The sequence below is a fragment of the Dipodomys merriami genome, unplaced genomic scaffold (assembly GCF_024711535.1).
Source record: "Dipodomys merriami isolate MVZ:Mamm:240054 unplaced genomic scaffold, mDipMer1.0.p SCAF_121, whole genome shotgun sequence".
NCBI classification, from domain to species: domain Eukaryota; kingdom Metazoa; phylum Chordata; class Mammalia; order Rodentia; family Heteromyidae; genus Dipodomys; species Dipodomys merriami.
The window spans coordinates 305,634-332,787 of NW_027202505.1; the positions used below are offsets into that span (position 1 = coordinate 305,634).

At 45.6% G+C, this 27,154-nt stretch overlaps 3 protein-coding genes across 8 annotated transcripts in view; 2 read left to right on the top strand and 1 right to left on the bottom strand.

Annotated features, from left to right (window-relative positions):
• The window catches only part of LOC138823614 (vasculin-like protein 1), a 72,449-nt gene extending 56,260 nt beyond the window's left edge, over window positions 1–16,189 (top strand). For both annotated transcript variants that reach the window (XM_070017015.1, XM_070017014.1), the window contains exons 10-12: window positions 12,203–12,327; window positions 13,574–13,676; window positions 15,303–16,189. In XM_070017015.1, the coding sequence (XP_069873116.1) occupies window positions 12,203–12,327; window positions 13,574–13,676; window positions 15,303–15,455 (381 nt within the window). In that variant the 3' untranslated portion in view covers window positions 15,456–16,189. The remainder of the gene's footprint in view (window positions 1–12,202; window positions 12,328–13,573; window positions 13,677–15,302) is intronic.
• A 4,306-nt stretch (window positions 16,190–20,495) lies between these two features.
• Window positions 20,496–24,266, top strand: LOC138823584 (coiled-coil domain-containing protein 17-like). 3 transcript variants are annotated; one of them, XM_070016977.1, is made up of 13 exons: window positions 20,496–20,838; window positions 20,963–21,037; window positions 21,132–21,300; window positions 21,391–21,553; window positions 21,652–21,735; window positions 21,817–21,935; window positions 22,163–22,276; window positions 22,377–22,522; window positions 22,623–22,720; window positions 22,848–23,051; window positions 23,181–23,388; window positions 23,456–23,632; window positions 23,973–24,266. In XM_070016977.1, the coding sequence occupies exons 1-13, from the start codon at window positions 20,644–20,646 to the stop codon at window positions 24,069–24,071; spliced, it is 1,851 nt and encodes a 616-aa protein (XP_069873078.1). In that variant the 5' UTR covers window positions 20,496–20,643; the 3' UTR covers window positions 24,072–24,266. The 3 variants fall into 3 exon arrangements, with proteins under 3 accessions (XP_069873078.1, XP_069873080.1, XP_069873079.1); XM_070016979.1 differs by having other exon boundaries at window positions 23,456–23,566; XM_070016978.1 differs by having other exon boundaries at window positions 22,626–22,720.
• Window positions 24,267–25,529: 1,263 nt separating this feature from the next.
• LOC138823616 (nuclear autoantigenic sperm protein-like) overlaps window positions 25,530–27,154 on the bottom strand; it is a 29,698-nt gene continuing 28,073 nt past the window's right edge. For all 3 annotated transcript variants that reach the window (XM_070017019.1, XM_070017018.1, XM_070017017.1), the window contains 2 exons: window positions 26,110–26,238; window positions 25,530–25,705 (listed from right to left, as the gene is read on the bottom strand). In XM_070017019.1, the coding sequence (XP_069873120.1) occupies window positions 25,637–25,705; window positions 26,110–26,238 (198 nt within the window). In that variant the 3' untranslated portion in view covers window positions 25,530–25,636. The remainder of the gene's footprint in view (window positions 25,706–26,109; window positions 26,239–27,154) is intronic.

Here is a 27,154-nt window from a genome sequence, read left to right on the forward strand (position 1 = left end):
AAGCAGCAATAAAAATATCACCTATGTAGTGAATAATATATGCTGAGGGATTCTTTTGTCTAGTTGGAGCAATTACCTGTCCTACAAAGAACTGACATAGTGGGGAAATTAATCATACCTTGAGGCAAAACTTTCCATTGATAACGTGAGTAAGGTTCCTTTTGGTTAAGGGAAGAAACATCTCATCCTCATCTAAAGTGTGAATAGGTATAGAGTAAAAACAATCCCTTAAATCCAACCCAGTAAGCGGCCAGTTTTTAGGAATGGCTGTGGGGGGAAAACTCCCTTGGTTACCATAGCCAAGTTTACAGCTCTTAAATCTATCAATACGCCCTATCAGATTTATTTTTATAACAAAGACCGGGGAATTCCAGGGAGAAAAATAAGGTTCTATCTGTCCTCTCTGTAATTGTTCCTGTACCAAACATTGTAATGCTTCTAGTTTTTCTTTTGTTAAGGGCCTCTGAACAGCCTAAATTGGTTTTTCAGATTTCCATTGAATTTGGATGGGAGGATAGGCAGCAGCTCCTAGGAAAAACCCAGCCCAGTTCTTCCAATGTTGGCTTGGAGAATCTATAGGTTTTGTTATGCCTTATTCATTTTATCCTAGCCCTTCCCCTTCTACGTACCCAAAGTGCTCATCATATAAGCTCCCTTACTTAGAATAAAGACTTTCAGATGAGGAGGGAATAGTTAACTGAGCTTGAGTCTGGTGAAAAAAATCTCTCCCCCATAAATTCATGGGAATTTCAGTAATTAGAGGCTGCAGGACAGCAGAAACTCCCTCAGGCCCCTCACACTACAGCCTCTGTGAACTGTGTTTCACTATAAAGTGTCTTTAGCCCCAGTCCTGATAAAGCAGCATTGGCTTCCACAACAGGCCACTCAGGGGGCCAGACATCAGATCAAGTAATGGAGACGTTAGCACCAGAGTCTAGTATTCCAGAAAACACCTGCCCTTTAATCTTAAGACCGATCCTGGGGCCGGGTGCCAGTGGCTCATGCCTGTAAATCCTAGTTATACTACTCAGGAGGCTGAGATATGAGGATCTTGGTTCAAAGCCAGCCAGGCAGGAAAGTCCTTGAGACTTATTTCCAATAAACCACTTAGAAAACCCAAAGTGGTGCTGTGGCTCAAGAGGTAGAGCACTAGCCTTGAGCTGAAGAACTGAGGGACAGCACACAGGCCCAGAGTTCAAGCCCCCTGACAGACCAAAAAATAAATAAAGACCCATCATGGGCTTGTCTGATTCAGAAAGAATATGAAAGTGATAGTACTACATCAAAAGGTTGAGCTTGACTTCCTGACTGTCCCATAATGAAATTTTTTTCTCACTTAGCTCCTTCTGTGGGGACACTATGTCCTTCTAATAAAACTCTTCCAGGTCCCTGTTCAGGCGCCACTTGTTGCTGTTCACACAGGAAGACCTGGGAACGCAGTGCCTGGAAGGCAGAGTGGACTGTTGGGGATACTGGCTCACATGACCCCGCCTGAGGGTTGTGTATGCTGGTATACCCAGCCTGGGGGAAGGTATACAGAACATGTTCTTGGTTCTTCTCCTAGCTTTTTTAGCTACTTCAAATGACTTCATAACACTCCGATACTCCCTTTTTTGGTCAGTTGTGGGGCCTGAACTCTGGGCCTGGGTGCTGTCCTTCAGCTCTTCAGTTCAAGGCTAGCGCTCTACCACTTGAGCCACAACACCACTTCTGGCTTTTTCTGCTTATGTGGTGCTGAGAAATTGAACCCAGGACCTCATGCATGAGAGGCAAGCACTGTACGACTGAGCCACCTTCCCAGCCTCAGACACTTCCTTTTTGTGTGTAAGAAAAATCATCTGCACTTTATTTTCTGTAAAACTGTTTCACATTTGTTGATGGAGATTAATTCTGCTTGCTGACTAAAGATGAACTCTTTGCTGTAAGACTGTTTCACATTTCACAGAGATTAACTCTTTCAGTTTGCTGACTATAGATTAAGTGTCTCTATGCTGTATATAAGCACGCAGTGCTTTTAATAAATTTTGTCTAGACCAGCAAGATGTAGTCCACTCTCTGTCTACCAGATATTGCATTCCCAGGTCTGGCTGTGTGATCAGCAAGTGGCCCCTGAACAGGGACCTGGAGGAGTTTTATTAGAAGGATACGGTGCCCCAGGACAGATGAGTAGAAAAAAATTTCATTATGAGACAACACTTTCTTAAGAAAAGTGGAGCAGAGTTGTCCAAAGAACAACTTTTGTAGTATCTTGATACTGTTTGTGACATAACCCATAGTTCCCCAATGAGCGAACTTTAGATGAAAAAATATGGCAGAATTGAAAACAATGTAAGGAGAGCTCACATAGAAATACTAAAAGATGAAAAAGATTGATCAGAAACAAAGTATAAAAAGATCACTGCATCACTTTAAAGAGAAAACTTAGGGCTGGGAAGGTAGCTCAGCGGTAGAGTGCATGCCTTGCAAGCATGAGGCCCTGGCTTCAATTCCTCAGCACCACATAAACAGAAAAAGCTGGAAGTGGCGCTGTGGCTCCAGTGGTAGAGCACTAGCCTTGAGCTGAAGAGCTGAGGGACAGCGCCCAGACCCAGAGTTCAGGCCCCATGAGTGGCAAAAAAAAAAAAAAAAGAGAGAGAGAAAACTTAGCTACAAGGTTTTCTATTTATGTTATGGCATGCCACCTATCTCTGTGTTCATGTCCAGTCTCCTGAAAAATTTTTTGTTGATGGAAAAGTTCTGTTTTTATAACTGACTATGTGGTTCAATCATAGTTAAGCAAAATAATACTGCTATGATTTGTGCACAAGCATGTCTGTCTACTTGTCTATATGTAAAATATGTAAAACAGTCATGGTTTCAAAGTTATCAAGTATTCTGCTTGCTAAAAGACCTTTGTTCATGGGAGCTGTGATTTAATGGAGTTGCCTTGAAAATTCTGAGATGGCCTGACTACAAGCCTCAGGCTGCATTTTCTCTAGAAAGGCTGTAGGAAGGGAGGGTTAGATGGCTATGAGCCTGGTTTAGACATATGGTGTAAAAAGTTACAAAGTGCTCTTGTCTAAGATTGGATAAAAGACAGTCAGGCCAGTTTGGTTTCACCCTCACCCAGCCTTCCTCCAACTGAAGGTATTCAAAAGGCCAATTGGTAAAATGCCTGGCAAAACAAGCAAGCCCTGGAAAAATTATGGCCCAGAAAAGGTACTGTGTTAAAAGTTTTAATCTTAAAATTTTGTCATCTGCAAGAGTTGTGCATATGCCTGATGTTACTTTTGTGCACTTTAAGATATGTGTGAGAGTGAATATGTTTCAGATGAAAACTGCAGCATGCTGTAAAAGATTTGAGTGAACCTGGACTGGGAAGGCGGCTCAGTGGTAGAGTGCTTGCCTTGCACACATGAGGCCTGGGGTTCAATTCCTCAGCACCATATGAGCAGAAACAGTGGTGCTGTGGCTCAAGTGGTAGAGCACTAGCCTTGAGCTGAAGCGCTAAGGGACAGTGCCCAGGCATAGAGTTCAAGCTCCATGACTGACCAAAAAAAAAAAAAGATTTGAGTGAGTTTAAGTTTAAAAGTCAAAAAGATTATTAGCCTTAAAGAATTGCTGCATTGTTTTAAAGAGGAACTTTATTTTTTGGGGGGGGGGGGTCTTGAACTCTGGGCCTGGGCACTGTCCCTCAGCTCTTCAGCTCAAGGCAAGCGCTCTACCACTGAGCCACCTTCCCAGCCCCAAGAGAAACTGTAATTAAGAGGCTTTTTAAGGATTTTTTAATTTAAAAATTAGAAAATCTGTTTACACTGTAATCAACTTATCTGCCTTAAAAAGGCATCAGGGATCTGGAATTTCCCTCAGCTAAAAATCTGGGGATAAGTATCAGAAATTTAAATATAAAGGTTTGCTTATCGCTGCTAAAGATTTTACCTGTTCTGTCTAAAACTGCTTGGGTATTTCAATTAAGAAACCAAGAGAAAGCCAGGCGCTGTTGCCTTTCAAGCCTGTAATCCTCCTAATCTCAGGAGGCTGAGATCTGAGAATCACAGTTCAAAGCCAGCTCAGGCAGGAAAGTCAGTGAGACTCTTACGTCTAATAAACCACAAGAAAACTGGAAGTGGCGCTGTGGCTCAAGTGGTAGAGCACCCGCCTTGAGCTGAAGAGTGCAGGGACAATGCCCAAGCCCAGAGTTCAAGACCCACAACTGACCAAAAAAAAAAAAAAGGTAAGCTGTCACAAAGGCAGTTCATCTTAAGTCTAAAGAGTCATATGGGTATCAATTCATTCTAGTGGCCTATCTTTACCCTGTCTCTTTTCCTTTCAACTGGACACTGGAAAACTGATGGGAAAGTGAGTGATGCAATGATGTGACTGGTATTGCTAGAACTGCCCCTCGGATGTATTAAGAAGAGTAAAGGCTTTAAAAGGAGGGTTAAAAGTTTTATCTGTGTAGCCGGGCGCTGGTGGCTCACGCCTGTAATCCTAGGTACTCAGGAGGCTGAGATCTGAGGATCGCGGTTCAAAGCCAGCCCGGGCAGGAGAGACTGTGAGACTCCTATCTCCAATAAACCACCAGAAAACCGGAAGTGGCGCTGTAGCTCAAGTGGTAGAGCGCTCGCCTTGAGCTGAAGAGCTGAGGGACAACGCCCAGGCCCAGAGTTCAAGCCCCATGACCAACCAAAAAAAAAAAAAAAGTTTATCTGTGTAACGTGATTTGGTTGTAATGCGATTTTGTAATTGGATATGTGTTTAAAAAAGTGTTGAGTCTAGATTCTTGTACAGTACTGGTGATTGCAGTTTTCACATTAAGGAAAAGATGTTATTTGAGTTCAAAGGTAACTCAGACTGAAAAAAAAAAAAAAATCTTTCTAAACAAGAAGCCAGGGGCTGGGAAGGTGGTTCAATGGTACAGTGCTTGCCTTGCATGCATGAGGTCCTGGGTTCGATTCCTCAGTACCACATAAGCAGAAAAAGCCAGAAGAGGTGCTGTGGCTCAAGTGGTAGAGCGCTAGCCTTGAGCTGAAGAGCTGAGGGACAGCACCCAGGCCCAGAGTTCAGGCCCCACAACTGGCAAAAAAAAAAACAAGAAGCCAAAAGGCAATAGATGTTACTTAGCCCCTCGAGATAACAAGAGGTTCTTTAAATGTAAATGAAAGCAAGTTTTGTTTTGTTTTGTTTTTCTTTTTGTTTTTGTCAGTCGTAGGTCTTGAACTCTGGGTCTGGGTGCTGTCCCTCAACTTTTCAGCTCAAAGCACACGCTCTACCACTTGAGCCACAGTACCACTTCTGATTTTCTAGTGGTTTATTGGTGATAAGAGTCTCACGGACTTTCGTGCCTGGGCAGGCTTTGAACTGCGATCCTCAGATCTCAGTCTTCTGAGTAGCCAGGATTACAGGTGTGAGCCACTGGCACCCAGCTTAGTAAAGGGCTTTTTATTTATTTTTTTTTTTTTTTTTTGGTCGGTCGTGGGGCTTGAACTCTGGGCCTGGGCGCTGTCCCTCAGCTCTTCAGCTCAAGGCGAGCGCTCTACCACTTGAGCTACAGCGCCACTTCCGGTTTTCTGGTGGTTTATTGGAGATAGGAGTCTCTCGGTCTTTCCTGCCTGGGCTGGCTTTGAACCGCGATCCTCAGATCTCAGCCTCCTGAGTAGCTAGGATTACTGGCGTGAGCCACCAGCGCCCGGTAGTAAAGGGCTTTTTAAATAAAGAACGGATTCCTGGAGATTAATTTTTTTTTTTTTTTTGGTCGGTCGTGGGGCTTGAACTCTGGGCCTGGGCGCTGTCCCTCAGCTCTTCAGCTGAAGGCGAGCACTCTACCACTTGAGCTACAGTGCCACTTCCGGTTTTCTGGTAGTTTATTGGAGATAGGAGTCTCACAGTCTTTCCTGCCCATGCTGGCTTTGAACCGGGATCCTCAGATCTCAGCCTCCTGAGTAGCTAGGATTACAGGCATGAGCCACCAGCGCCTGGCTCTGGAGATGAATTTTGGAAGTAAAACTGTCCTAAATGTTTGTTTCAAAGTGAAAAAAAAAAAAATTAAGATCAGAATTTTCGTTTGATTGCTATTCCAGTCTGTCTTCATAGGTTTTACAGCAGGCCCACAGAGGAGTCTTACAGGATTATCAGGTGTAACTTTGGCCCTTAATAAGTTCCAGGTAAGGGCATGCTTACAGGGCTGGGAAGGCAGCTCAGTGGTAGAGTGCTTGCCTTGCATCCATGAGGCCCTCAGCACCACATAAACAGAAAAGGCCAGAAGTGGCACTGCGGCTCAAATGGTAGAGTACTAGCCTTAAGCTGAATAGCTGAGGTACAGCGTCCAGGCCCAGAGTTCAGGCCTGATGACCAACAAAAAAAAAAAGTAAACAAGAAGAGCATATGATTAAAAAACTACTTGCAATGACCACCTTGTTGCTTTTAATGGGGGGAAACATTAATCTGAAAACTGCAGATCAAAACAAGCCCAGGCAGAGAAAGGTCCTTTTGAGACTGTCATCTCTAATTGGCCAGCAGAATGCTGAAAAAGCAGACAGTTGCTTTGGAGCTCAAAGTAGTAGCGTGCTAGCCTTGAGCTGGAAAGCTGAGGGACAGCACTCAGGCCTGGAGTTCAAGTCTGATGACAGACCAAGGGAAATGCCAAAGGTACATTTATCCCAGTATGGAGAAAGGCACTCAAGTGACCTGGCAATGTTGGAATATCCAGAGGCATTACAAGCAACTGCGTGGATGGCAGAAATGGTGTCAGATCCTGGAGTCACTTGTGCTTGGTCCTTCAAAAATTGATCGGAGCTGGAGGTCACAGAAAGATAGTTTGTAAGCATGTCTTTCTAATGCCTATGTCTCTCTGTGTCATAAGAAGGCAAGAAGCCGGGCGCTGGTGGCTCACGCCTGTAATCCTAGCTACTCAGGAGGCTGAGATCTGAGGATCGCGGTTCAAAGCCAGCCCCGGCAGGAGAGACCGTGAGACTCCTATCTCCAATAAACACCAGAAAACCGGAAGTGGCACTGTAGCTCAAGTGGTAGAGTGCTCGCCTTGAGCTGAAGAGCTGAGGGACAGCGCCCAGACCCAGAGTTCAAGCCCCACAACCGACAAAAAAAAAAAAAAAAAAAAAAGGCAAGAACTTGGCAGTCATCTGTGATAGCAGGTAGTAAAAAGCTAAGGTTATAGAATGTGGGGGATAGCTTAAATCCCAACCCCCCTGTGTCTGCTAAAATCCCTAATTGGCAGTGAATTTTGAGCTGGCACCAGCCACATAAATTTACTTGTTAAGGAAAGAGTTTGTGGACCTGAGATTATGTCCCTTCTGAGATGTGTCTAATGGCCTATACAGGTAACTTAGGCATTGTTAGGGACACAACAGATCAGCTTTCCTCAGCCAGCCAGAAAAATGCCTTTTCTTTTGTCAGTCGTGGGCAAACTATGGCTCTGGGCACTGTTTCTCGGCTCTTCAGCTGAAGGTGAGAAGGGCTCTACCACTTGAGCCACAGTGCTACTTCCAGTTTTCTGGTAGTTTATTGGAGATGAGTCTCATGGACTTTCTTGGCCTGGGCTGGCTTTGAACCGTGATCCTTAGATCTCAGCCTCCTGTATAGCTAGGATTACAGGTGTGAGCCATCAGTACCTGGCTAGAAAAATGCTTTTGCAAACCAGAGTGTGCTAAACAGGCTACGATGCTTTGGCTCAAAAAAGGTCTGTGCATTTGTTCAGAGTTAAATGATGTGGGGCTGGGCTGGGAAGGTGGCTCAGTGGTAGAGTGCTTGTCTTGCATGCATGAGGCCCTGGGTTTCATTCCTCAGCACCACATACGCAGAAAGCCAGAAGTGGCGCTGTGGCTCAAATGGTACAGTGCTCACCTTTTGAGCTGAAGAGCTGAGGGACAGCGCTCAGGCCCAGAGTTCGGGCCCAAAGACCAACAAAAATAAGAGTTAAATGTTGCATATAACCTATTTTAAACATGCTGCCCACAGGCAATGGGCGGTACCTAGAATGCCAACCATTTTACATGCTCAATACCACATTCCCCTTCACCACACCCACCCCATTGTTCAAGACTGTAATGTTTGCGCTCCATTACATTATACTTCTCACTCAGCCAGTGCAAACCCACAAGGAGATTCCAGTAACACTTTGTGGCATATGGGCCTTACTCATACTACCTGATTTCCCAAACAACCTTATTTACATGAGCAGTGCCCATGCCTCAGAATCAGCCCAAGCAACCATTACCACCCTTACACTTACTTTTCCTGTTAGGGGCCTTACTCATGCCATAAAAATGGATAATGGTCCCTCTTATACAAGTAAGAAGTGCTCTGCTGCATTCTGCATGGAATGGCAAATTAAACATTACTGACATTCCATATAATCCTCAGGGCCAGGCCATCGTGGAACAAGCCCATAAAATACATAAGCTTCAATTATTAAAAACAAAAAAGGGGAAACCCCAAAGGAAACCTCTTGCCTTAACCTTATTTACTGTAAATTTTTTAAATCTACCTCAAGGTGATCCTTACACTAGTGCTGAAAAGCATTTTACCTTTCCATCTTCATCTCAGTATCATACTCCTATACGGTTTAAAGAATTTGACCAATGGAGGGCTAGAAAGGTGGCTCAGTGGTAGAGTGCTTGCCTTGCATGCATGAGGCCCTGGGTTTGATTCCTCAGTACCACATAAGCAGAAAAAGCCGGAAGTGGTGCTGTGGCTCAAGTGGGAGAGCACTCACCTTGAGCTGAAAAGCTGAGGGATAGCACCCAGGCCCAGAGTTCAAGCCCTATGACCAACCAATAAAAAGAAAATAATAATAATAATAATAATTTGATCAATAGAAACCAGGACTAATGACTCATAGTGGGAAAGGGTATGCTTCTATCATTCTAGATGGATCCACCAGCAATGTATGGGTTCCTCTTTGGTTCATCTGACCCCAGAAGGATGACAACAGTACAACCTAAACCTGAGGAAGAAGAATTAACACATCGCTTTGCAGGCCTAAATGTGAAGACCCAACGATGCTATGCGTCCTTACTGCAAGAAAACCAGCCAGATGCTGCCAACATGGGGTCAGACTAAGGCATTGTCAGAGAAGGGAGAAAGCATTTTGGTCAGTACTAAAAGCCCTAGAACATCTGAACATCTGTTTTTGGCCATGTTCGCACTGCTTGCCTGTATTTCGGTGGTGAGTAGTGAACATGTGTATTGGGCCTATGTCCCTCATCCACCATTTTTAAAAAATTTTTAATTATTATTATTTGCCAGTTCTGAAGCTTGAACTCAGGGTCTAGGCACTGTCCTTGAGCCTCTTAGTGCTCAAGGCTAGCACTCTACCACTTAAGCCACAGCGTCACTTCCAGCTTTTTCTGTTTATATGATACTGAGGAATCGAACCCAGGGCTTCATGCATGCTAGGCAAGCACTCTTGCTAAGCCACATTCCCATTCCCCTCACCCACCTTTGTTAAGATTAGTAGATTGATTGGCTAGATCCTGGCCTGGTGGTATATACTAATGACAGTGTATATTTTCCTCCACTGTGGGACCCTGCAGGTCACACTCATCCAGCTGAGGAAGAAGGAACACACTATAATTGCTTTTCTTAGTTTATATTGTTCAGAATCATTCTTATACAAATAAGACTGGGTGACCCGCCAACCCTATATGCCAGGGCATTAAATATTAGAATTGGGTTTACATTCCTATTCAGTGGTCTCAGTGCCACAACCGTAGAGGAAAAATTACACAGCATAATAATAATATTTCATATAAATTGGGCGTCTCCATTGGTGTTTCATCGCCCATGTTCTGAAGAACTTGTTGGTGATTGGTGTACTAGTAATTCTTCTGTTCCATGGCGTTTATACAATGGAATTATAAATCATGTAGAACCCACTTGATGGAGGCCTTGTACCTCCTCCAAATGACCTCATAACACTCCCTAACACTCTATGTATAAGAAAAATCACCGGGCTGGGAAGGTGGCTCAGTGGTGTAGAGCACTTGCCTTGCATGCTGGAGGCCCTGGGTTCGATTCCTTAGCACCACATAAGCAAAAAGAAAAAAGCCGGTTAGTGGTGCTGTGGCTCAAGTGGTAGAGCGCTAGCCTTGAGCTGAAGAGCTGAGGGACAGTGCCCAGGCCCAGAGTTCAGGCCCCACGACCGGACCCAAAAAAAACAAAGAAAAATCACCTACACTTTGCTTATTTTCTGAAACCTTTGATCACATAAAACTTTCATGTTTGGGGCTGGGAAGGTGGCTCAATGGGTAGAGCGCTTGCCTTGCATGCTTGAGGCCCTGGGTTCGATTCCTCAGCACCACATAAGCAAAAAGAAAAAAGCCAGAAGTGGCACTGTGGCTCAAGTGGTAGAGCCCTAGCCTTGAGCTGAAGAACTGAGGGACAGCGCCCAGGCCCAGAGTTCAGGGCCCATGACTGGACCCAAAAAAAAAAAAAAAACTTTCACGTTTGTTGATGGAGATTAGCTTTCTGTTTGCTGACTAAAGATTAACTCTTTTTGTCTATATGCTCTATATAAGCATGCAGTGCTTTTTAATAAACTTGTTACCTCCAAGTATGGTCCATTCTCTGCCTACAAGGCACTGCATTCCCAGGTCTCACTGTGAACAGCAACAGGAATGTAGTGGTATCCCTGGTGACATGATGTTCAATGTGTCTTTTGTTCGTGTCTTTTGCCAGTTTTATTGTTGAGTTTCAAATTTGTTTGGCCGGGTGCCCGAGGCTCAGGTCTGTAATCCTAGCTACTGAGGATGCTAAGATCTGAGGATCATGTTCAAAGCTATCCCGGGAAGGAAAGTCTCTGAGACTCTTTTTTTTTTTAATTAATTTTATTTTATTTGTGATCATACTGTACAGAGGGGTTACAATTACATGGGCAGGATAATGCGTACATTTCTTACCAAGCATTGCAGCCTCCTCCTTTGGTTTACCCTTCACATCCCTTCCCAGCCTCCCCCCCAATCCCAATCCTTCTCCTTCCCCCCTTCCCCTCCCCCCCCCCACACCGACATTGTAAAACTCGTTTTAGACATGACAACTTGTACTTCTCATTGCTGCAACAGGTTCACCTGTATCCTTAAACAACTAGTTTTTCCCCATCTCCTCCACAAGTTATACTGACATCAAATATAGTGAAAGCAGGGGTTATACTGTGGGGGAGGGACATACAAAGCAACAAAGAGATAATCTTTTTGGGTTTTTTTGGTTTTTTTTTTTGTCGGTCGTGGGGCTTGAACTCTGGGCCTGGGCGCTGTCCCTCAGCTCTTCAGCTTAAGGCGAGTGCTCTACCACTTGAGCTACAGCGCTACTTCCGGTTTTCTGGTGGTTTATTGGAGATAGGAGTCTCATGGTCTCTCCTGCCCGGGCTGGCTTTGAACCGCGATCCTCAGATCTCAGCCTCCTGAGTAGCTAGGATTACAGGCGTGAGCCACCAGCGCCCGGCTAAAGAGATAATCTTGTAAATGCGTTAGAAACACATGCATGAAAGAAAAAAACATTAAAATACATATCTAAGGTTCATTTTCCTGACATCACATTATCTGACGTTTTCCGCTTGACTCATACATATACTAGATATTGCAAATAAGGGAAACCATGGGACCTATGTTTCTTTGGGCCTGGCTTACTTCACTTAATATAATTTTTTCCAAGTTTTTCCATTTCCTAACAAATGGGGCAATGTCATTCTTTCTGATGGAGGCATAGAATTCCATTGTGTATATATACCACATTTTCTTGATCCATTCAGCTACTCAGGGGCATCTGGGTTGGTTCCATATCTTAGCTATGGTTCTCTGAGACTCTTACCTCCAATAAACCAGTAGAAAACCGGAAGTGGCACTGTGGCTCAAGCGGTAGAGTGCTGCCTTGAGCTGAAGAGCTGAAGGACAGCGCTGAGGCCCAGAGTTCAAGCTCCACGACAGACCAAAAAAAAAAAAAAAAAAAAAAAAGATTTGTTTGTATGTATTTGGTAGCAATTCTTTTATGTCAGTGTATCTTGATTATGAATTAGGCATTCGTTAATCCTCCAACTTCATTGGCTGTTCTAGAGCTTTTCCTACTCTATAAACTTCAAAATCACATTGTTATAGCAAGCCCCCACTTTTAAATGGTCGAAATGAAAGCACTGTGTTAAGTGCTAACTCCATGATTTTGGCTTGTTTTCCTATCATCATTAAGCCAATGTTCTTCCTTTTCTTTATTGTAGTTGGAGGATAATAGCACATCTGAACCAAAGGAAATTGGAGAGGGAAGCTGTCTTCAGAATGGTCTTTCTCTCCCCATTTCAGAAGAAAGAGAGGTCCTCTCCCACTCCCTGGAAGCAGAACATAGGTATGGATGACATAGTAGGAATGCTATTCCTGTATGGCCTGTAAGAAGTCTGAACAAACAAGGCAATTAGTCTGGGTCGACATAGACAGCTTTTTCCACAATCTCTAATGTTTTTATTTATTCTTAATTTCATGGTCAGCTTAAACCCTCAGATAGAAAAGGGAGAAGGGATCTTCTTTCAAGGAATTGTGCTGGCCTACAATAGCAATTACCATATAATCCTTATAAGGCCAACTGCCAGTGGCTCATGCGTGTGTGTAATCCTAGCTATTAAGGAGACTTAAGATCTGAGGATCACTGTTCAAATCGAGCTCAGGCAGGAAAGTCCATGAGACTTTTTTTTTTTTTTTTCTGTTGTGGGACTTGAACTCTGGGCCTGGGCACTGTCCCTCAGCTCTTCAGCTCAAGGCTGGCGTCTACCACTTGAGCCACAGCACCGCTTCCAGTTTTCTGAGTGGTTTATTGGAGAGAGGATTCTCAAAGGCTTTCTTGCTGGGCTGGCTTTGAACCACAACCCTCAGATCTCAGTCTCCTGAGTAGCTAGGATTATAGGCGTGAGCCATCAGCGCCCGCCCAACCTCCTTGAGATTCTTATTGCCAATAAACCACCAGAAAACCAGAAGTAGCTCTGTGGCTCCAGTGGTAGAGCGCTGGCCTTGAGCTGAAGAGCTGAGGGACAGCCCCAGGCCCAGAGTTCAAGCCCACCGACCAACTAAAAATATAAAGGGGCTTTATAAAGCCTGAAATTCTGTTCGTGGAATATGTTCCTTAAATGAAAGCTTTAAGGTACATCTGGGCAACTGTGTGACAAATGGAGACTATGAAGTATGATACGTAGTACCTTCCTAAAAGGGGGCTCATGTTCAGAGAAATTTCAGTGGTTTCAAGAAAAGCTACTATGCTACGAAGTAGGAAGAGACTTTACATACATGTAGAAATAAGCTAAAGTGCTCACAGAGAACAAAAATTTCTTCTATTTTAATCATAAGACAAAGGACTTGAAATTGGCACAGGGCTGTTTGTACTGTCTTGATTTTGGCCTTTGTTTATTCAAGTTGCTCATTTTCTTAACTGTTACAAAAAGTTCCCATTGAATTAGGAGCCCTTGAGTACCTTGTCACACTGGAGAAGTTCCTTCTCTCCCATCCGTTGCTCATGGTCAAGAATTGGCAGTGGACAGTGGTGCTCTGCCCATGGATGCTTACCTACTGGTGTCTAGTCTTACCTGTCCTTTTGCTCTCAACAGATTATTGAAAGCTATGGGGTGGCAGGAATATCCTGAAAATGATGAGAGTTGTCTTCCTCTCACAGAGGATGAGCTCAAAGAATTCCACATGAAGACCGAGCAGGTATGTTATAAACCTTCCCTAGAGACAAGAAAAGAGAACCAGTCCCTTCCATTAGGAAGCCCCAGCTTAAAGTGAGAGAAAGACTTTGCAAAAGAAAGTACAAATTACCATACTGGAAAAGGAAGGGTCCTCAAACTACCTGTGCAAAAATTTCCAGTTGGTGGTTATTCAAACCAGGCCAGTGACAGGAGATTCTAGAAAGTAACTTGGTTCAAAGATTAGACTGATAAGGTCTAACCACTCAGAACTCCTAGAAATAGGGAGTCTCTCTGGGTGCCTGTAATTCTAGCTACTCAGGAGGTTGAGATCTGAGGGTAAAAGTTAGAAGACAGCCCACGAAGGAAAGTCCATGAGATTTTTTTTGTTTGTTTTTTTTGTCAGTCTTGGGGCTTGAACTCAGGGCCTGGGTGCTGTCTCTTAACTTTTCTACTCAAGGCTAGCACTCTGCCACTTGAGTCACAGCACCACTTCCAGTTTTCTGGTGGTGAATTGGAGAAAAGAGTCTCATGAACTGTCTTCCCTGGGCTAACTTTGAACCATGATCCTCAGATTTCAGCAGTCTGAGTAGCTAGGATTGCAGGTGTGAGATCATCGGTAGCCAGCTTCCCTAAGACTTTTTTTTTTTTTCCAATTAACTACCAACAAAGTGGAGCTGTGGCTCAAGTAATGTTAACCTTGAGCCCCAGGATAGACTTTCTCTCCCCACCCCCTAAAAAATAGACTCAACCTGCCCCAGACATTCTGAACCAGAATGTGACTTTTCATTTCATTCTCCTTTTTTTTTTTCTCATCCTATGACTTGAACTCAAGGCCTAGGGCACTGTCCTTGGGCTTCTTGCTCAAAGCTAGTAGAGCCATAGCTCCAAGTCTCATGGTCTTTCTTGCCCAGTCTGGCTTTGAACCATGATCCTCTCAGATGGCAGCTTCCTGAGTAGTTAGGATTACAGGCATGAGCCACTGGCATCTGGCCAGAATGTGATTTTTTCTTTCCTTTTTTTCAAGCCAGTCCTGGGGCTTAAAATCAGGGCCTGGACACTGTCCCTAGGCTTCTTTTGTTCAAAGCTAGCACTCTACCACTTGAGCTACAGCGCCACTTCCAGTTTTTTCTGTTGATGTGGTACTGAGGAATTGAAGCCAGGGCTTCATGCATGCTAGTAGGCAAGCACTCTACCACTAAGCCATATTCACAGCCCAAGAATGTGACTTTTAAAAAGATTTTTAGATGAGCCAGGCGCTGGTGGCTCACGCCTGTAATTCTAGCTACTCGAGAGGCTGAGATCTGAAGATCGCGGTTCAAAGCCAGCCTGGGCAGGAAAGCCGTGAGACTCTTATCTCCAATAAAAACCACTAGAAAACCGGAAGTGGCACTGTGGCTCAAGCAGTAGAGTGCTGGCCAAACCCAGAGTTCAAGCCGCACGACCGACTAAAAAAAAGATTTTTAGACACACCATTAATGTTTGAGAAGCACTTTTTTAGAAGATTGAAAATTTTCAGAAGCCTTTCCTTTTGTACCAGTTATTCCATAACTATCTCCAACCAAATTGAGGCCTTGCCTTGACCAGTTCCTATGGGCCAGTGTTTTGTTAATAGGTTTTCATTTTTCTTTCTCTTTCATGCTAATCACAGCTGAGAAGAAATGGCTTTGGAAAGAATGGCTACTGGCAGGGCCGCAGTTCCAGCCTGTTCTCTCCTTGGAGAAATGCTTGTAAAGCAGAGTTTGAGGACTCAGACACAGAAACAAGTAGCAGTGAAACATCGGATGATGATGCCTGGAAATAGGCATACAAACATTGACAGTTAATCTGACCTAGTAAACTTGGCTTGTGTGCTTAGGGAATGAATACACACAAGAAATTGTTCTTTTCCTTTTCTTACATTGTTGAATATGTTGTGCACAAGGGAAATAATCATATCCCAAAGAGAGAGCAATTGGCTTGCTTAGCTTTTGTTCTTGTTCCCTGTTATCTGCTTAATAGAGAGGTTTGTGTGGTGGGAAAGATTTGTAAATGACACATACAGAGTCTATGCGGGGCGACGCACAAGTGGGAGCTGGCAGTGCAGGCACAAGAGGAGGAGACACTGGTCTGCAGCAGCAGCTTCTACTACCAGCCCTCAGGGCACTCACCTGTGCTCAAGCAATCATTGTCAATGACAAAGTGACTATTGAAGTTTATAATTGTATTAAATTAATGCTAATAATTTGGATATTTTATTTTATTTTTGGCTGCTCGGGTAACATTAGCCCCTTAACCAAGCATTTGTGGTTATTTGTTTTTGTTTTCTTTTTCCTTTTTGGGTACAGCTGTAAAATATTTGGATTTAGGAAATGTTGTGTTATTCTTGCAGCCTTGATATTCAGGGTGGATTGTAAAATATAAATTTTTGTGAGATTTCAAAGATTAAGATTATTTTGATAACATTATTTACAGATTTAAAAGGTGGTTATCACACGTCTTGAGGGGGGAAAACTACTGCATAAAATAACTAACTTGGAATAAATATTTTGCATCAGTTTGGATTGTCTTGTGTATGAAGTATATTTTCTTTAAAATTAGAGACTTGATATTTTTAGAGTCTGAGGGAATTCTGAAATTAGGCACACTTGTTTCTCCCTTCAGCAAATAATCTTGATACAGAAAAACCTGTGCAACCAAAATCTCTTCCTGAAATTATTTTTCAGTAACCATCTATTTAACCAATATATGTATTCTAACAAAGGTCTATGCCTCTAAATTTGAACTTGGAACATGAATGAGAAAGTCTTTGAGGCCTTGCTGCCTCTTGGCCCAGTGGTAGAAGCAGGTTTTTTTCATTCAACAAAAACTTGCCAAGTCCCTATTGTATGTTCCATGCATTATGCAAGGCTGTAAGAATAAGGAGCACCTACCCAGCAGGAGACAATACACAGCTGGACACTGGCCAAGTAGCAGTTATTTCACTAGGTAAGTTAGAGTGTATCTGGAATCTTTTGACTGTCCCTAGTAGATATATAGGATCAAGATCAAGTAGCAGTTATTTCACTAGGTAAGTTAGTGTATCTGGAATCTTTTGACTGTCCCTAGTAGATATATAGGATCAAGATCATACCTAGGAAGTGGCGCTGTGGCTCAAGTGGTAGAGTGCTCGCCTTGAGCTGAAGAGCTGAGGGACAGCACCCAAGCCCAGAGTTCAAGCCCCATGACCGACAAAAAAAAAAAAAAAAAAAAAAAAGATCATACCTAATGGGACTTTCAGGCAATAACTAATGTCATTTCAGGTTAGGTAACTAGTGTAGGCTCTGAGCCAAATGGGATAGAGGCAGAAATAGCAGGACATAGATCCTAAAAGCTGGGAAGGTAAAAAGATCTTGTGTATCACCATATATTATAGTGTGTATGGCTAGTAATACATTAGAAGGGATTCAAATGCCAACTATAAAGATGGAATCGTCACTGGGTCAGCAAGAATTATTGAATGTTGTGTTTGTGCACAAATGCAATTGCTGTATTCAGGGCCTCAAGCTCTGATTCAGCTTACTCATTGACACAATTAGCGCTCTACTACTTGGCCACATCTCTAGTTCTAGATTTTTGCTGGTTAATTAAAGATGAGTCTCAAGGATTTGTCCTCCTGTGCTGGCTTTAAAATGAGATCTTTAGATCTCAGGATCTTGAGTGTATTACAGGTATGAGTCACCATGTATGGCTCCCAGAATCTTCTAAGACATAATACTAACAAAACATGGTGGCTCACGCCTGTAATCCTAGCTATTCAGGATACAGAGATAGGATCGCCATTCAAAGCCAACCCAGGCAGGAAAGCCCATTGAGACTCCAATAAACCACCAGAAAACTGGAAGTGGCACTGTGGCTCAAGTGGGAGAGCTGAGAGCTGAAGAGCTGAGAGACAATGCCCAGGCTTAAGAGTTCAAGCCCTACAATTGACCACAAGAACAAAACAAAAACATGGGGCTGGATTATAGCTCATTGGAATAGCACTTTGTGTATGCAAATACCTGGGATCCATCTCCAATTGGGGGAATGGAAGGAGGAATGCCTGTAATCCCAGGCAGGATGATCGCAATTTTTGCGGCCATCCCAGGATATGTAGTGATGCCCTGGCTCAAAAAACCCAAGGGAGGGGCTAGGAAGGTGGCTCAGTGGTAGAGCGCTTGCCTTGCATGCCTATGGCCCTAGGTTCAACTCCTCAGCACCATGTGAGCAAAAGGAAAAAAAGCCGGAAGTGTCGCTGTGGCTGAAGTGGTAGAGCGCTAGCCTTGAGCTGAAGAGCTGAGGGACAGCGCCCAGGCCCAGAGTTCAGGCCTCACGACCCAAAAAAAAAAGAACAAGGGAATGGGCTGGGATGTAGCTCAGTGGCAAAGCACTTGCCTAGCAAGTGCAACGTCCTTGGTTCGATCCCCAGTACCCAAAAAAAAAGAAAAGCCAAAAAAAATAGAGTTAAAAAAAAAAACCCAAGGGTTAGTGGGTATAGCTCAGTGGCTGAGTGCTTGCCTAATAATATAAAGTACAGGGGAAAAAGCACATTTCTACACCAAGGAAATACTTTTATTAAGTAAATTGGGAATATATGGTTGCAAAAATACTAAACTTGAGGCTGGGAAGGTGGCTCAGTGGTAGAGTGCTTGCCTTGCATGCATGAGGCCCTGGATTCGATTCCTCAGCACCACATAAGCAAAAAGAAAAAAGCCGGAAGTGGCGCTGTGGCTCAAGTGGTAGAGCGCTAGCCTTGAGCTGAAGAGCTGAGGGACAGTGCCCAGGCCCATAGTTCAGGCCCCACGACTGGACCCAAAAAGCAAAAAAAAAAAACAAAATACTAAACTCAAGCTGGGCACTGGTGGCTCATGCCTGTAATCCTAGGTAATGGTTCAAATCCAGCCCAGGCAGGAAACTCTGTGAGACTCATTCCAATAAACCACCAGAAAACCAGAAGTTGCGCCCTGGCTCAAGTGGTAGAGATCTGAGGATTGCAGTTCAAAGCCAGCCCAGGCAGGAAAGTATGAGAATCTCATCTCCAATAAACTACCCAAAAAGCTGGAACTAGAGCTATAGCTGAAGTGGTAGGTAGCCTTGTGCACAAAAGGCCTAGGAACAGCACCTAGGCCCTGAGTTCAAGCTGGCCTTCACTCCCCTTTTCCCCCACCACACACACACACAGACACACAGACACACACACACACACACACACACACACGACAAGGAATTAAGGTTTACCCCCAAACAGTATGCAAATCAGTTTCTCAAATATAATGGGGAAAACTATAATTCCTTTTCTTGTTTAGAAAAGGGTTTCTCAGGCCTGCACAGAGCTCCTACTTCTTTATAACTGGCTAGATGTAAATTTGGGAGTGGGACATACCTGGCATTGTGGGAGATAAAATTAGACCAGCCTTAGGGGAAGGAATTTTTTTTTCCTGGTCATGGACCATGAACTTAGGGCCAGAGTACTATCCTTAAGCTTTTTCACACAAAGTTAGTGCTCTACCACTTAGAGCCCACAGTGTCAATTTCAGTTTTCTGGTGGTTAATTGGAGATGAGTCTCATGGACTTTCCTGCCTGGGCTGGCTTTGTGCTATCATCAGCCCTCTGAGTAGCTAGGATTACAGGTGTGAACCAACCAATGCCTCACTAGGGGAAGGAATTCCTTTCTAGATATGATTTCCTCATCTGATACAGTATATTTCCCCCACATTGCATTGCTTCATCTGTGTTATCTCCCCTACAGCTAGGAAAACAAGTTAAGTTGCTCTAAAGATCTACCAGTATGGCAAGTGGAGCTGTGGCTCAAAGTGGTAGAGCACTAGCCTTGAGTGAAAGAGCTCAGGGACAGTGCCCTGGCCCACAGTTCAGGCCCTACGACTGACCAAAACAAAAAGGGGGGGCGGGGGGGGAGGCTGGGAAGGGATGGGAAGGGTAAACAAAGGAGGAGGCTGCAATGCTTGATAAGAAATGTACTCATTATCTTGCCCATGTAATTGTAACCCCTCTGTACAGTATGTTCACAATAAAAAAAAATAAAAAAGGGGGGTAGGGGATGGCTGGGAAGGTGGCTCAGTGGTAGAGTGCTTGCCTAGCTAACATGCATGAAGCCCTGGGTTTGCTTCCTCAGTCCCACATACACAGAAAAACCCAGAAGTGGGGCTGTGGCTCAGATGATAGAGTGCTAGCCTTGCGCAAAAGAAGCTCAGGGACAATGCCCAGGCCCTGAATTCAAGCCCCAGGACTGGCATATATATATATAATGTGAAGACTTCTAAGCAGAACTCTGTTCCAGGTGTTTCCATGCCTGGACAAAACTGCTAAGAAGCTTTATGAAAAAGTTGCTACATTCCTGATAGAGGCTATTAAATGAACAAAGGTGAAATAATGGTCCAGCCACCCTAGGAGGTGGCTGTTTCCTTCTATCAATATGGCCTGGGAGCAGGTGGCTCACACCTGTAATCCTAGCTACTCAGGAGGCTGAGATCTGAGGATTGCAGTTCAAAGCCAGCCTGGGCAGGAAAATCTATGAGATGCTTATCTCCAATTAATCACCATGACATAACTGGAAATGGAGCTGTGGCTCAAAGTGGTAGAGTGCTCTCGAGCAAAAAAAAAAAAAAAAAAAAAAAGAGCTGGGAGACAGGACCCAGGCACTGAGTTCAAGCCCCATGACGACCAAGACAAAAAAGAATACTACCTGGGCAAGCAAGATGCAACATTAGAGACTTGGTAGTTATGCAATGCCAGTAAGTTAAAACAGACTCTGTGACACTTTTCCAATCAAGTTCTCCTCTCAAAAGTTGCAAGACTTCCCCACACCTCCTGACCTGCCCAGACTTGTAGTTGCTGCCCAGGGAGATAAGGCTCTTCCCCAAACATAAGCTTCAAGATCTCGTAGGCCTAATAGAGATATTCTTTCCCTTCTTCCTTCTTCGTCCTCTGCCTTCCTGGCATCCTCTGCCCCTCACCTCCCATTCTGTAGGACTCCATGTCAGCAAGCAGGTCCCATCCCGTGCCCTCCTCTGGGGAGCCAGGGCTTCTGTCCTGTGGGGCCTGTGACATGGCTTTTCGCTCGGGGACCTTGTTGGCCACCCACACCCAGCGCTTCTGCATTGGCCGCTTGAACCAGGCGCTAACTCTTGGAGCACAGCCTTCAGCAGCCACTGAACCCCGGGGCCCCGCGGTAAAGGCTGTCGCTGTAGCAGGGGGTGGAAGAGAGACTGGTGGATGGTTGGGGGGGCAGGGGGGTGGAAGCGGGCGGGGAGTTGGTCCAACAAGCTGGACTCGGGTTTCTTCACTTTGCCCAGGATGTGTCTCAGGAACCCAGAGGCAACTCCTATCAAGAGACCGGCAAATCTGCTCTACAGAATTTAACAGAACAGGTAAGACCCAATCCAGCCCTTCCTAAATCTACAAATTTGGGGCGTCCTTCTCCCGCTGGTGCCTGAGATGCTCGCGGATCACTGTTTCCTCCAGGTGCAGTCTCTGCGGCGGTCCATACAGCAGCTGGGGCCCTGGGTACCACACGCCGCCGCGGAGGCTGCGGGGAGCCCTGGCGAGCGGCTGCGTGCGCTGCAGGGGACTCGCGCCCAGCGCCTGGTGGAGATGGAAGCGCAGGGCCGGGTCCTGGAGCGCCGTGGGGATGGTGAGCGAGTTCGAGGCTAGAGAACAGCCTGCCTCTGCGGCTGCCCCGGAACTATTCTTACCACCGTTCCCTACTTCCTCGATGTCTCAGAACTAAAACAGCGTCTTCAAGCTGTAGCCCTGGCCGGGGGCAGGACGCAGCGCCTATTCAGCCTGGAGCGGGAGCTTCGAGAACTTAGGGCCGAGGCCTGGCGGACGCAGGGGGCGCTGCAGGCGCTGGGGACCCGTGTCGAGGAGCTACAGCCCCAGACAGGGTGAGCGGCTGGTCCAGTCCAGCCCGGGAGCCCCAGGCCGGGATGGGCAAGGAGGGCAAAGGTCGGGCCCGTGAGCCTGTGACAACATCTCGCAACAGGACCGGGCCGAAGACCTGGCCAGATGTCGAACTCTGTTTCCCGGTGCTGCCAGTCAACCCGGGAACCTTGGCTGCCGAGATCGGGTGAGGACTAGGCACACAGGGGGTGTGGAGCCGGTCCTCGCTCAGTCCTGGGCGACCACCTTTCCATCCCCTGTTCTCTAGGGCCTTCCGTGAAGCCTACACGCGAGGTGGAGGTCGGGAACCTGGAGTTCTGGCTAAGATACATCAGTTGCAAGTGGAGGCGTCAGCGCTGGCGCTGCGGCGGGCGCAGAGCCACAAGGGTGAACCGGAGAGGAGGGGGTGGGGACCCCGCAGCCAGGGGAGCTGGGAGGAGAGGGTGTGTGGCAGGGCGGAACAGGCATGCAAGCCAAGCCCCAGGATAGGATGGTCTTTGTGACCGAGGCTAGAATGTGAGCTGACAAGTTCAAGCTTGTCCAGAGTCCTAACACTGGAGTGCGGCCAGCTGGGCCGGCCGTCACAGGTGACAGGTCAAACCTGTGAATTGCAGAAAAATCAAGTGCCACCTCCCGGGATCTTCTAGTAGCGGAGGCCGAAAACCAGCTCCTGGAGGCAGAAATTCTGGCCTTGCAGATGCGGAGGGATCCTGGCCGTACACTTTGGGGTCAGTGAAAACGGATCCTAGCCCATCCCTAAAAAGGGATCGAGGGATCACGCTTATAACAAGACGCATGGCTGTAATTACCCTCTTTCTCTACCCCTAGAGCAGGGGCAGTCAAGACTCCTAGCAGATCCTTGTCCATTCCTGAAGGGGAGAAGAGATCCCCTGATCCTCCCTCCACATCTGGCACCCCCGCTGCCACCATTTCCAGGTGCCACAAACAGTCCAATTAGTGGTGCTGCAAAGGCTGTGAGTATCCGTGGACCCACAGAGTGGGAGCTGGGGGGGAGGGCAGTCCTGAGGCATGGCAGCTTGGAGGCGTTCTGGACAGCAACACTTTTCCCCACAGCAGCTGCTTCCTGGAACCATGACCAAGCATCTGTGGCTTGACCCACACTCCCTGCTACCCCCATCTGATGTCTTGGGCCCTGCACCCTATGACCCTGGGTGAGGCCTTTGACAACTTCTGCTTGGCCACTATTGCTATATAAGGACACCCACTAGGACCATGCAGGGTTAGAGCAGTGACTGGGTGGAGTGGACTTAGCATTTGCCTGTTTTGTTTATCCTACAGGGCTGGCCTTGTCATTTTCTATGACTTCCTGAGAGGCCTTGAGGCTTCTTGGATTTGGGTGCAGCTAGTGACTGGCTTGGCCAGAAATGGACAGGACACAGGAGGGACCACAGCACTGCCCCCAGCTGTTTGCCTGCCCCCTCCCCCAGCTCCTGGACCTATGGGCAATTGTGCTGTCCTTGCCAGCAGGCAGCCTGTACCCAGGTCAGTAGGTGGAAATCATTTTATCCTTTGAGGCTTGTATAGAGGCCATTGACCCTGAGGGCTAAGATTTATGAAACCCTTGGGAAGGGATTTAGGCACTAGTTTCTGACAATTTTTTTGGTTCTACAGACTACCCCCATCACCACTGGTATCATTGGTCTGTGAACTACAGGCCTGTCAGGGAGTGGAATGGGCCAGAGCACAACCAAAAGCTTGGACCTCGTTAGTGCTATTTGACCAAGATCAGCGAGTGCTAAGTGGTCACTGGCGCCTCCCACTTCGAACCCTTCCTTTGGACTCCAGCCTCAGCCTTGGGCAGCTAAATGGGATTCCCCAGGTGAGTGTAGAGGTTGAGGGCAGGGTCCGCTCCAAATTACAGATGCAGTACCGTTTCACCTCCCCAGGCAGGTCAGGCTGAGCTCTTTCTACGGCTGGTGAATGCAAGAGATGCAGATGTCCAGGCATTGGCAACGATCAACCCAGTAAATGCCCATGAGTACCACTACCCACCATTGGTGAGGGCTCAACTACTGCTGGGGATACACGTGATGACTGTTCAGCTTCTGCTGTTCAGTGTTCCTGTCAGTACCAAATGTTTTCTTCAGTTACTCCCATAATATTATGTAACAAAGAAATCAAAGCAAGAACATACATGTTGGGCTAGGAAGGTGGCTCAGTGGTAGTGCTTCCCTTGCATGCACTGAGGCCCTAGGTTTGATTCCACAGCACCCCATAAGCAGAAAAAGCGTAAGTGCTGCTGTGGCTCAAGTTGTAGAGTGGTAGAGCTGAGATCTGCGGGACAGTGCCCAGGCTTGAGTTCAGGCACCATGACCAAAACCAGACCAAAAAAACCCCATACATGTTAACTTCATTCTTTCAGAAACTGTCCCCTCTACAATCTGGCCTTCTCGTGTTCCACAGGTGTCCAGCTCATCTTCACTGGAGGCTAACTCCCTTGCTCCCAATGCTGGCTTTGTGGATCGCGAGCCTTCTGCAGAACCCTGTCAGAGTCAAGGGTGAAAATGTGCCTGGGTGCCTACCCCATGAAAGCTTTGGCCAACTGCCATTGGTTTCTGAGCTGAGGCAAAAGGCCTATTTCCAGCCCCGTTATCTTTTCTACTAGTGTATTGGATGGAATCCATAAGGACACACACTGATGAATTCTAACCACGTTTTCCTTTTGCTAACTTATTAAATTACATTAGCTGGCATTTGAGACTAAGCTTTACTAACATCAGTTTTATTGACAAACTTCATTTAAATCCTAGCTTATGACTTCAATGGAAACCTTTTATCCAAGGTCAGAGACGCCTATAGAGAATATCTGAAGCAAAGTTTTATATTGGGCTTAACCCCAGGTCCTAGTCACTGGAATCTCGGGGGTCAAATGTAGCATGCCAATTATGTCCTGACCAAAAAACAAAAACCTGGAGGATGTAGGTATACCATACTCTGTATAGTACTCTGTAGCCAAAAGTTATGACATGCTCAGGCAAATATTTTTTTTATTTGAGAGAAACAAACTGGTTCTGTTACAACACAAAATCACTGTTCAGAATCTGGACAAATATTGCCTGACCAGTTAAGTTCCCTTCCTGCCCAGGCTAGCTTCAGCTTCAAACCGTGATCCTCTGATGTCATCCTCCTGAGTAGTTAGGATTACAGGCATGAGCCACCAGTGCCCAGTCCATAAAAACTTAAATCAAAGCCCAGTCAGGGTCTCTCACATAAGCCCTGAGTCATCAGGACTTCAGCGAGAGCCTACTGTGACAGCATTATCAATGACAGCACCCCATTATCCCTGAATACCCAGAACTGCCTCTCAGTTCTATTCCCCACTAAACGCTCCAGGCAGCCCAGGATCCCAGGGTAAGATGTTTAAACACAATTCCAGAACAGAAGCTTTTTATTAGCATCTTTATTAGGTCAAAACTGCAGACAGTGTAACATCCAAGTGTTGACATATTTCAACCTTCTGTACAGAAAATAACAAATATAACTCTAGCAGCAAGCCTCCCCCAAAGGGCTTCCCATTACATCCAATTGTTTACTATTACCTCAGTCTTAGCCCCTTTCCAACTGTGCACACTAACTGTTTTCCTTCTCCTCAGTGACCATTTCAAGTTTTCTTCAGAGTTCTTTTTCCTGGACAGTATTATGACCCAAGAAACCAGATGAACCTGATCACTGAATCACTTCATTTTCAGCACCAGACAGCAAGTGTTTTGTAGCCCCCATCCAGGGATAGCACCACTGAAAGTTTACAAGACAGATGAATTCAGTCAAGTATTTGATAACAGATATATAGCACCCATGGAAGATAAAGAGCCTACAACAGCTACACTTGATCTGATCATCACATAAGACAGGAATTGTCCAACAGAGATCAATACAGAAAAGAGGGACCCTTCTGGCTATACAATATAAAAACCTTGAGAGCCCCAAGGCACAATGAAAAAAGCCATCAAAGCCTCAACCTTTGCTTACAATCTTTATTGAAGTTATACAAAAAGAATCCCCAAAAGTGAAAAAATACATTATATACAAAAACACTTTCCCTCAGGAGGGAACCTCTGCTTCCTTTCTTAACTTGCAGTGCTTTCAACTGCAGCTCCAGTATCCACTGTCCCCTCCATGGCTGACCGGCTTTCAGGCTGAAAAATAAAACAAGGAACCTGGGCATAAGTGACTGAAGCCATTACAACATATAAAATAGAAGAAACATAGCCTGCTTCACTCCTTGCTCCAAATACTGAGCACAAGACCCACAAAATAAAAGGACAGGTCTTAGAGTGTTCTTTTTCAACAGGGCTGGCAGAGTCAATTATCATAGAAAAGATCAAACAAATGTTGGCCTTGCAATTAGGCACCTTCTCATTTATTTGCAGCAACTTGTGGTAAACAGGTCTCATTTATGGACTCATTCTGTATTCCATAACCCAACTATTTCTCTTGAACTTGAGCAATCCAAATGGGCTCAAGAGAGATCATGCACTTGGGAGAATTTCCCCAGAACCTGAGAAGAAAGCTAAAGGATAAGCCCTGCTTAACTGCCCACCTCCTCCTCCATGCTTTCGGAAACTTCATTTCCACTGGGGATAGCATCCCCACTGCCTCCATTCACCTCCGGCTCTTGTTTGGCTTTCTTTGCATCATCTTTCCGGGGGCTCTCTTCCTCTGGTTTTCTCTAAAGATATAATTGTGAAGGCTTCACAAAGGTACTTATTGTTTTTAAAAGACAACGAATACAAACACATAGCTCCAATGGCATAAATGTCTTGAACACTAGTGCTGTCAGTTTTCTGTAAGTCTGTCTTCCTAGTGACAGTGTCAACCTGTCCCAACATACTATAAAGGCAGGGCAGGGTGGTTGTGAGAAACAGCAGGGTGAACAGTAACAAACATAAGATGAACTCTTGTGTTTCAGTCAGTAAACAAGTACAAGTGAGTGACTCCAAAGCGAAAAGAATTATAGGCAGAACTTCATTGCAAGTTTTGGGGATCGTTTTAAACAGGATAGCAACATACACCAAGCAGGTCTTGGACTTGCCAGCCTTGGGAGGTTTAGTACCACCATACTGCTTGCTGAATGTCTCAAAAAAAACCTCTGATACCGGACGCTGGTGGCTCACGCCTATAATCCTAGCTACTCAGGAGGCTGAGATCTGAGGATCGCGGTTCAAAGCCAGCCCGGGCAGGAGAGACCGTGAGACTCTTATCTCCAATAAACCACCAGAAAACCGGAAGTGGCGCTGTAGCTCAAGTGGTAGAGCGCTCGCCTTGAGCTGAAGAGCTGAGGGACAGTGCCCAGGCCCAGAGTTCAAGCCCCACGACCGACCAAAAAAAAAAAAAAAACCTCTGATGGCGTCCTAAAATACACTCATCTGATCAATCATCCGTGTCTGATTTCCTGATGGTCTAAGAAACTCTAGAAAGGTTTATACGGAACTTTTTCCTGGTATATATATATTTATTTTTTGGGGTCCGGTTGTGGGGCCTGAACTCTGGGCCTGGGCACTGTCCCTCAGCTCTTCAGCTCAAGGCTAGCACTCTACCACTTGAGCCACAGCGCCACTTCTGGCTTTTTTCTTTTTGCTTATATG

Excerpts from the sequence above, each read along its gene's own strand:
- LOC138823584 (XM_070016977.1), top strand. The coding sequence starts at position 20,644 with ATGTCAGCAAGCAGGTCCCATCCCGTGCCCTCCTCTGGGGAGCCAGGG. Across the intron at positions 21,554-21,651 it reads GAGCTACAGCCCCAGACAGG|GACCGGGCCGAAGACCTGGC; the intron begins GTGAGCGGCTGG and ends ATCTCGCAACAG. Across the intron at positions 22,277-22,376 it reads TCCTGGCCGTACACTTTGGG|AGCAGGGGCAGTCAAGACTC; the intron begins GTCAGTGAAAAC and ends CTCTACCCCTAG.